Source organism: Camelina sativa, chromosome 12, assembly GCF_000633955.1.
Source record: "Camelina sativa cultivar DH55 chromosome 12, Cs, whole genome shotgun sequence".
Taxonomy (NCBI): domain Eukaryota; kingdom Viridiplantae; phylum Streptophyta; class Magnoliopsida; order Brassicales; family Brassicaceae; genus Camelina; species Camelina sativa.
The window spans coordinates 12,012,771-12,023,844 of NC_025696.1; the positions used below are offsets into that span (position 1 = coordinate 12,012,771).

The 11,074-nt window shown below is 33.7% G+C and overlaps 1 protein-coding gene across 1 annotated transcript in view; it reads left to right on the top strand.

Annotated features, from left to right (window-relative positions):
- LOC109125192 (subtilisin-like protease SBT3.13) overlaps positions 3,849 to 11,074 on the top strand; it is a 15,519-nt gene continuing 8,293 nt past the window's right edge. Inside the window, exons 1-2 of the mRNA XM_019233535.1 lie at positions 3,849 to 3,973; positions 9,255 to 9,359. Of these exons, the coding sequence (XP_019089080.1) occupies positions 3,849 to 3,973; positions 9,255 to 9,359 (230 nt within the window). The remainder of the gene's footprint in view (positions 3,974 to 9,254; positions 9,360 to 11,074) is intronic.

Sequence of the window (11,074 nt, forward strand, 5' to 3'; positions counted from 1 at the left end):
CATGTGTTTCCAATAAAATTTGACATGTGTAATCAAAAACAAATTAATAAAGCATGTATATTAATTAATAAATAATGAATAACAAAGTTAGAAAGAATACCATATCGTGACACGTGTCAAATATATTAATTAGATATTGACACATGTCAAAAAAATTATTTTGTTGTAAACGTAGTAGGACAGCTAATTATATTTACAGAATTTTACATGTTTATATTTTAAAAATATATTTTTCTAAATCAAAAAGGAAAACTAACAAAATCAATATATTTTTTATTGTATGCTAATTATTTTATACATGTGTTTCCAATAAAATTTGACATGTGTAATCAAAAACAAATTAATAAAGCATGTATATTAATCAATAAAATAATGAATAACAAAGTTAGAAAGAATACCATACGTTATTTAACATAACTTAAGTCAGATCTAAATTGTATTAATCATTGTAATATAAATTTTTATTGTAAGTATGCACACAAAACCTTGAAAGAGTAATGAACTTAAAAAGAAATTTTTTTAAAAAAAGAAAATTTTTTAATACATGATGTGTATTAGTATAGTTTTAAATATTTTATTTTAAAGATTTTACTGCATGTAGTAATATGAGAAGCCTGAAAAAAAAATGAGTTTGTAGGAATGAATTTTTGGTTAATTGATGAAAATTGACAAAAGTATTACTTATGAAATTATGACATATAAAAGAATAATATTTAGGATATTTTTGGATTTCCAAAATTTTTGTGGATGTTAACTGATTTTTTACTGATTATTTTTATCATTAAAGTTAAATACTAACCAATATACATATAATCTCATATGATGCTCATGTTATTTTTTTAATTAAAATTTTAACTCTAATCCATGAAAAAGTGAATTATGGTTTTACGATGAAATATATAGTTAAATGTGATTACTAAACTGAATGTCTAATGACAGAATTTATTCCAGATTTAAAAATTTTCAAATATTAATATGTATCATTTAAAAAAAATCATTTAAGAATATTAGTAATATTTTTTATGTTTGATTGTATAATCTCAACACATGTATTTTTATAATGCATATGTTAAAACATAAGATATAGATTATAATTTATATGAATGAATCTTCAGTTATTTGATAAGAATGTCTCTAATATCTGTATATCTGTTTTTATTTTATAAATTTCACTCATTTAAAATTGATTATGACATGAGATAAAATTAGTACTTATGAGATAACAACATAATAAATAAATCTTAAATAATGTTGATTCAGTTTTTTTGCGAATTATATCTTTTAATTTATATTTATATTTTCAATTCTTACTAAGATATAAGTTTGATATGATGTATTAATTGCGTTTGATATAAAATATTTAGTTCTATGCATAAGATGAAATGTATAATTAAACTTAAANATTACTTATGAAATTATGACATATAAAAGAATAATATTTAGGATATTTTTGGATTTTCAAAATTTTTGTGGATGTTAACTGATTTTTTACTGATTATTTTTATCATTAAAGTTAAATACTAACCAATATACATATAATCTCATATGATGCTCATGTTATTTTTTTAATTAAAATTTTAACTCTAATCTATGAAAAAGTGAATTATGGTTTTACGATGAAATATATAGTTAAATGTGATTACTAAACTGAATGTCCAATGATAGAATTTATTCCAGATTTAAAAATTTTCAAATATTAATATGTATCATTTAAAAAAAATCATTTAAGAATATTAGTAATATTTTTTATGTTTGATTGTATAATCTCAACACATGTATTTTTATAATGCATATGTTAAAACATAAGATATAGATTATAATTTATATGAATGAATCTTCAGTTATTTGATAAGAATGTCTCTAATATCTGTATATCTGTTTTTATTTTATAAATTTCACTCATTTAAAATTGATTATGACATGAGATAAAATTAGTACTTATGAGATAACAACATAATAAATAAATCTTAAATAATGTTGATTCAGTTTTTTTGCGAATTATATCTTTTAATTTATATTTATATTTTCAATTCTTACTAAGATATAAGTTTGATATGATGTATTAATTGCGTTTGATATAAAATATTTAGTTCTATGCATAAGATGAAATGTATAATTAAACTTAAAATATGGTTAATTATGATGATATAGATATTTAAATGGCACTCTTTGTCCTATAAGAGTTTTTGGGTAAAAACACAAAGATTAATAACAGTAAATATTATGTCATTTATAAAATTTCAACCAATAGAAAAATATACTGCATAGTTCAAATAGTTATAAATTGTTATATTAATAAAAATTATACATAGAAATTTGAGAAATTATTATAAAATAGAGCAAAAAAAGTCTTAAAACTCTTATATAATAGAACTGAGGGAGTATTAAAATAAAATATGAAAGGTTCATATTCAATATTAAAATGTTACAAAATAAAATTTTAAAACATGTATATTACTACTTAATTATTCTCAATATTTTTTTTTTACCCGCGTTATAACATGGGCTTTATCTAGTTCCTTATAAGGGGAGATTATCTCTGGAAATTTAAGGATTTCAACGTAACATTCTCTCATTCGAATCATCTTCTGTTGCCGCTTCCTGAATTTACTCTCTCGCTGATTTTGCGCGATCCCTGAATTTACTCTCTTACCGTTTTTAGCCATGGATTCAAAAGATCAAAAGGGGAAAGAGAAAGTGACTGTTTGTAAGTTTTGCTTGCGTGAACTCCCTTTTTTCATGATATGATGACACATTCTATATGATTTTTTATAAAAAAAAATCCAATGAACTACTCTTCTTCATCTCAAAATATAAGCTTTTGGCTATCAAACTTTGTTAAATAGTTCAAAATCTGCACAAATAGACCTCGTCGACATGAATCAATATATTCATCAAAGCCTGAAGCTGAAGTTTGAGCTGATGTATCAGGTCAGCAACTTCACTTGCCTTGTGAGTTTGGCGGCTTGGAGAAGCACACCAAAGCTTTTGATCATTGATTCATTCCTAATAACTAAAGTCATGATCAATTCTCACTAAAAATATTTTTAACCTACAACAGTATTTATTATCATAATTTTTGTAACCAAAATATTTTTTCATATACACTAATCCCGAAATTAAAGATTTTATTAAATAATTTCATAATTAATTTTTTTTTCTTAATTAGTTATTAATGATTTTAAGTTATTTTTGGTAAAATCCATATTAAATACACATGGATCTTGGATCATATAATTGGATGGTCCAAACCTTTTCATCAATACCAAATTACCCTTATTAATTTTAAATTCTTTTTCTAAAATAAATAATTGAGTGGCAATTGAAGTAATTAAACTAATATTTTTGGACATTCTAAAATTTGTATTTCTCTTTTGATAGTATTAAGGATAAGAAGTAATTAAACTAATATTTTTGGACATTCTAAAATTTGTATTTCTCTTTTGATAGTATTAAGGATAAGATGAGTGAAACCTCTTTTTTTCATAAGCATAAAGCCAAAAAAAAAATATTAACTGTAAACCAAATTGGTTTTTGGTTCGGTAAGTTTTTTCTCAAATCAACCAAAAATGAAAATGGTACTTTAATGATGATAAAACCGAGTATTAACCGAAGAACAATGGGAAAGAAGTGAGTTTGTTTTGAGTTTGACACTACTCTCAATTCTCTAATTTAACCAAACCAAATCCAAAAATGTGAATCCGAACAGGATTCGAATCCAAGACAAAAACTTCACACCTGGTGGTGGTGGAGTCATGAAACGTGAATTGACAGACGAATTATGTATTATATATATACACAAGCAAAGAGCTTCTATGCCACCACCCACACACTTCTCACTTAAGAAAATGGATAACTCTTTACAAAGTTCCAAACTTATGCTTCTATTGGCAATTTCTTTTGTCCTATTTCTTAACACAGAGCTGAGATTTCTTACAGCTGCAGGAGCCTTAACAATGATAGCAAAGTATGCGTATGCAACTAACTTACTCTATTTTCGAAAAACCCTAAGAGATTACTGATTTAAATTTTGTTTGTATTATATTTGGGCGGATTTATTAGGTTTATATTGTTGGATAAACTTCAAGAGTTTAAAGCACAAGACATTCTTACCAAGGAAGATAAGGACAAGAGAGGTTTAGGACAATTCCTTAAAGGATTAGGAGTTAGTTAGTCCAAATAGAATTAGGAGATACAGTAAAACCTCTATAAATTAATACTCGGTAAATTAATAATCTCTATAAATTAATAAATTCCTCTGGTCCCAAGTTGGGACTAGTGTAATTTTGGATACTATTCGATAATATATTATAATAATAATTTTTTTGAAACTCCTTTGTAAATATATAGTCCCATCAATAATATAAATTAATAATTATATAAAATTATCTAAATATATGTATATATCTACACATTAATTTTTATTAGAGTTCATTTTTAATATTTTTACTATATAAAAATCTTTGAGTGCTATCTTGAAAACATGATAATTGTTATTTTCATTGTAATTGACTTTATAAAAATATTAGTTATAAAGATTAAATCTTATTTTAATATTATTTTTACCAAATTAGGAAAATCTCTCTATTTATTAATTTATCGATAAATTAAAACCTCTATAAATTAATATAATTTCATGGTCCCGACTTTATTAATTTATAGAGGTTTTACTGTAAAGCACTATATATATCATTGATTAAGGTGTGATCAAGATATAGGAAAAGAGTGCAAACATTGTTTAGTTTTGAGAGGAGATTTTCTAAGCAATAATATAAGAAAGTTGTTCTTATAATTTCAGTCTTTTCTATCTTATATTTGGTATCAGAGTTTCTAGGTTTAATCGATCAAGTTGTGTTTCGATTAAAGAAGCTGTTGAACATCAAGCCACAACTATGGGAGAGATAGTTGAAACATCACGTCCGAAGGAGCTGGAGAAAGGGATCTCTCTGCAGTGTCCTCTTCTGACTTCAACGAACTACACGGTATGGTCCATGAGGATGAGGATCATGCTGCGTATTCAGAAAGTATGGGAAACAATAGAACCAGGATCGAATGATCAAGAGAAGAACGACATCGCTACTGCTTTGCTGTTTCAGTCGATTCCAGAATCACTTACCATACATGTTGGTAACTTGAGTACTCCTAAAGCGATTTGGAACTCAATCCAGTCTAGAAATATTGGAGCTGAACGTGTCAAAGAGGCTCGTTTGCAGACACTCATGTTAGAATTCGAGAAGATACGAATGACAGAGAGTGATAAGGTCGATGTTTTTGCTGGAAAATTGTCAGAGATCGCAACCAAGGCAGGAGCACTTGGTGAGGTCATTGAAGAACCAAGACTTGTGAATAAGTTTCTGAACAGTCTACCTAGAAGCAAGTTTATTCATATGGTAGCTTCGCTTGAACAAGTTCTCAACCTCAACACCACAAACTTCGAGGATATAGTGGGGAGATTAAAAGCGTTTGAAGAAAGGATTGCAGGAGAAGGACTTCCTGAAGAAAATCAAACAAAACTTATGTTCTCCAACTCAGATCAATATCAAACGAATTACAATAGTGGAAATAATGGCTTTCGAGGCAGAGGACGTGGTAGAGGGAGAGGCTATGGAGGAAGAGGTTACCGAGGAAGAGGTAGAGGCAGAAACAATTCGCAGTATCAGCACAACACACAGGATCAGTCGAATACAGAACAGAACAAAGCAAAAGACAAGAAGGAGAAGACTATTATTTGTTTCTATTGTGACAAACCGGGTCACTACGCCTCACAGTGTCCGGAGAAGGTTTAGAGAAATCAAGAAGCTAATAAGGTCGAGACATTAGAAACAGAGGAAGCGGATAAGGCTCTGTTTTACATGAAATTGTTTACTTGAATGAAGAAAGGGTTATTCCAAGGAACACACCAAGGAAGATGGGATGTGGTACTTAGACAATGGAGCTAGTAACCATATGACAGGCCATAAGGATTATTTTTCTGAGCTCAATGAGAACATTGGAGGCAAGGTGAAGTTTGGAGATGGATCTTGTGTAGAAATAAGAGGTAAAGGCTCAATAATTTTTCAGAGTAAAGGTGAGGAACAGGTTCTAGTGAAAGACATTTACTATATTCCTGACCTCAAGAGCAATATTTTGAGCTTGGGACAAGAACAGAGGTTGGCTGCGATGTTCGCATGAGACAAGATTGGTTAACAGTTCATGATCCGAGAAACAGCCTGTTGGTGAGGGTTATGAGATCGACTAATAGGTTGTACAAAATTAGTCTAACAGTTGGAAGACCAGTCTGTCTACACACACGCATTGAGGATGATACCTGGAAGTGGCATGCGAGACTTGGCCACATAAATTTCAGAACTATCAAGTCAATGTTTCAACAAAAGATGGTTCTTGGCTTGTTTCAAGTAAGAGATGAGAAGATGCTGTGTGAGTCATGTCTTGTCGGGAAGCAGACTCGACAACCCTTCCCAAAAGCTACAAATTTTAGAGCTTCTAAGCCTTTGGAGCTTCTCCATGCTGATTTGTGCGGACCAATAACACCTGCAACACTTGCGCATAACAGATACATTTTTGTTATTGTGGATGATTTTTCTAGATACATGTGGTCCATCTTATTAAAGGAGAAAAGCGATGCATTTGGAAATTTCAAGTCGTTTAAAAGTGTGATCGAAAAGGAACTGGGAAAGGAGATTATTACTCTTAGAACAGATAGGGGAGGAGAATTCACATCAAGTGAGTTTAACAGTTTCTGTGAATCAAGTGGAATTAAGAGACATTTGACTGCTCCATACACTCCGCAGCAAAACGGTGTGGTTGAAAGAAGAAACAGGACCTTGATGGAGATGACAAGAAGCATTCTCAAGGCTATGGAGGTTCCGAACTATCTGTGGGGTGAAGGAGTTCGTCACAGTACGTATGTGATCAATCGGATACCAACTAAAGCTTTGATCAACATCACACCATATGAGTGTTTGCATGAGAGAAAACCAAACATTGAGCATCTGAGAGTTTTTGGGTGTTTATCCTATTCAAAAGCTGAAACTGCAGGTCTCAAGAAGTTAGACGATCGATCACAGTCGTTAGTTCATCTTGGAATCGAGCCTGGTTCCAAGGCTTATCGACTGTTCAATCTGTCTACAAGGAGAATTGTGATCAGCAGGGATGTAGTTTTCAGTGAAAACAACAAGTGGAGTTGGAGCAGAACAGAGGACAGCCAAAACAGAGAGCCTGGGATGTTTCATATGCGTTGGGGTGAGATAGAAGATGTTGGTAATGGTCCAATATCATCGCACTCTACAGAGCAAGATAAGGAAATAGCAGAACCTGAACCTGAAACTGACATGTCTCGAGAAAGCAGTGACAACAATGAGAATGTTGTTGTTCAAGAACCGATCATAAGACGATCAGAAAGACAAGTTAAGAAGCCAAAACGTTTTGAGGATTATGTGCTACCAACGATGAGCCACGGTTCTATGAAGAAGCAAGAGGAATGCAAGTGTGGAGATTAGCTTGCAAGGATGAGATTGACTCTATCAATAAAAACAAAACTTGGTTTCTTGTTGATAGACCGCAGGGTGCGAAGGTAATTGGTCTCAAATGGGTTTTCAAGATCAAGAGGAATGCAGACGGGACTATAAACAAACACAAGGCTAGGCTCGTTGCTAAAGGTTACGTGCAAGAGAGTGGCGTTGATTTTGAAGAAGCTTTCGCTCCTGTAGCTCGTATGGAGACTATCAGAATGTTGATAGGAATGGCCGCATCAGATGGGTGGGAGATCCATCACTTAGATGTAAAAACAGCTTTCTTACACGGTGAGCTGAAAGAAGACGTTTACGTTGATCAACCTGAAGGTTTTGAGATCAAGGGGGAAGAACATAGAGTTTATAAGCTGACAAAAGCTCTATACGGCTTAAGACAAGCTCCACGAGCCTGGAACACCAAGTTGGATCAAATCTTGAAGGAGATGAGCTTCAAGAGATGCTTAAAGGAAACTGCAGTCTATCGAAAGGAGAAGGGAAGAGATCTGTTGATTATTGCCGTGTACGTTGATGATCTGTTCATCACGGGAAACAACCTCAGAGCAATTGAGGAGTTTAAGGCAGGAATGTCATCAAAGTTCGAAATGTCTGATCTTGGTAGACTCACTTACTATCTCAGTATAGAAGTGCATCAAGGAGTTGATGGTATCAACATCAAACAAGAAGGATATGCACTAAGGATCTTGAGAGAAGCTGGACTCCAAAGCTGCAATTCGACAGTAATTCCAATGGAATTCGGGTTGCAGGTCTCAAAATCTCTTGATGAAGCAGAGATAGACCCTACTCTGTTTAGAAGGAACGTTGGCTGTTTAAGATACCTTTTGCACACTCGACCTGACCTGTCTTTTGCGGTAAGTGTTGTAAGCAGGTACATGCATAGCCCGCGGAAGCCTCATGGAGAAATCATCAAGCAGATCCTGCGATATCTCAGAGGTACAACATCTTATGGTCTCAAGTATAAACGAGGAGGTCTAAAGGAGATTGTTGGTTTTAGCGACAGTAGCCACAACATTGATCAAGACGATGGGAGAAGTACTACAGGGCATTTGTTTCTTTTCGGTGAAACTCCGATCACATGGTGTACAAGGAAGCAAGACACGGTTGCTATGTCATCATGTGAGGCTGAGTTCATGGCAGTTACAGAAGGAGCTAAACAAGCTTTGTGGCTGCAGGATCTGTTCAGCGAGGTTACAGGGAAGAAGGAAGCTCAAATTATGATGTATGTTGACAACAAGTCTGCAATTGCACTTGCGAAGAACCCAGTGTTTCATGGGAAGAGTAAACATATACATAAGAGGTACTACTTTGTGCGAGAATGCATTGAGAGGGAGCTCATCCGTGTGGAGCATGTACCAGGAGTGGAACAAAAGGCTGACATCCTCACCAAGGCACTGGCTAGAGTGAAATTTGCAGAAATGAGAAGCTTGATAGGAGTTCATGAAGTGAAGAAGGAAGACTTGAAGTTTAAGGGGGAAAATGTTGGATAAACTTCAAGAGTTTAAAGTACAAGACATCCTTACCAAGGAAGATAAGGACAAGAGAGGTTTATGACAATTCCTTAAAGGATTAGGAGTTAGTTAGTCCAAATAGAATTAGGAGATAAAGCACTATATATATCATTGATTAAGGTGTGATCAAGATATAAGAAAAGAGTGCAAACATTGTTTAGTTTTGAGAGGAGATTTTCTAAGCAATAATATAAGAAAGTTGTTCTCATAATTTCAGTCTTTTCTATCTTATATATATAGTGTATCTTGGCAAAAGAGAACATGATGATCCTGAACTTGTCACAGCTTCTCATCATCAAATGCTTGAATCACTTCTTCAATTGTACTTAAATTTAATGATCTTTCGAAAATGCCAAATCTCTATAGAGGCTAATAATACCTATATTAGACATTCACCTATTGAACTTGTTTGTCATATATATACATTTTTATCTCCATTTGTTAACAGATATATACAGAGATGTCTGATAGGTTGAAAATAAATTACATCCGTTTCTTGTCACTAGGAAAGTCTACTANAAGCAAGAGGAATGCAAGTGTGGAGATTAGCTTGCAAGGATGAGATTGACTCTATCAATAAAAACAAAACTTGGTTTCTTGTTGATAGACCGCAGGGTGCGAAGGTAATTGGTCTCAAATGGGTTTTCAAGATCAAGAGGAATGCAGACGGGACTATAAACAAACACAAGGCTAGGCTCGTTGCTAAAGGTTACGTGCAAGAGAGTGGCGTTGATTTTGAAGAAGCTTTCGCTCCTGTAGCTCGTATGGAGACTATCAGAATGTTGATAGGAATGGCCGCATCAGATGGGTGGGAGATCCATCACTTAGATGTAAAAACAGCTTTCTTACACGGTGAGCTGAAAGAAGACGTTTACGTTGATCAACCTGAAGGTTTTGAGATCAAGGGGGAAGAACATAGAGTTTATAAGCTGACAAAAGCTCTATACGGCTTAAGACAAGCTCCACGAGCCTGGAACACCAAGTTGGATCAAATCTTGAAGGAGATGAGCTTCAAGAGATGCTTAAAGGAAACTGCAGTCTATCGAAAGGAGAAGGGAAGAGATCTGTTGATTATTGCCGTGTACGTTGATGATCTGTTCATCACGGGAAACAACCTCAGAGCAATTGAGGAGTTTAAGGCAGGAATGTCATCAAAGTTCGAAATGTCTGATCTTGGTAGACTCACTTACTATCTCAGTATAGAAGTGCATCAAGGAGTTGATGGTATCAACATCAAACAAGAAGGATATGCACTAAGGATCTTGAGAGAAGCTGGACTCCAAAGCTGCAATTCGACAGTAATTCCAATGGAATTCGGGTTGCAGGTCTCAAAATCTCTTGATGAAGCAGAGATAGACCCTACTCTGTTTAGAAGGAACGTTGGCTGTTTAAGATACCTTTTGCACACTCGACCTGACCTGTCTTTTGCGGTAAGTGTTGTAAGCAGGTACATGCATAGCCCGCGGAAGCCTCATGGAGAAATCATCAAGCAGATCCTGCGATATCTCAGAGGTACAACATCTTATGGTCTCAAGTATAAACGAGGAGGTCTAAAGGAGATTGTTGGTTTTAGCGACAGTAGCCACAACATTGATCAAGACGATGGGAGAAGTACTACAGGGCATTTGTTTCTTTTCGGTGAAACTCCGATCACATGGTGTACAAGGAAGCAAGACACGGTTGCTATGTCATCATGTGAGGCTGAGTTCATGGCAGTTACAGAAGGAGCTAAACAAGCTTTGTGGCTGCAGGATCTGTTCAGCGAGGTTACAGGGAAGAAGGAAGCTCAAATTATGATGTATGTTGACAACAAGTCTGCAATTGCACTTGCGAAGAACCCAGTGTTTCATGGGAAGAGTAAACATATACATAAGAGGTACTACTTTGTGCGAGAATGCATTGAGAGGGAGCTCATCCGTGTGGAGCATGTACCAGGAGTGGAACAAAAGGCTGACATCCTCACCAAGGCACTGGCTAGAGTGAAATTTGCAGAAATGAGAAGCTTGATAGGAGTTCATGAAGTGAAGAAGGAAGACT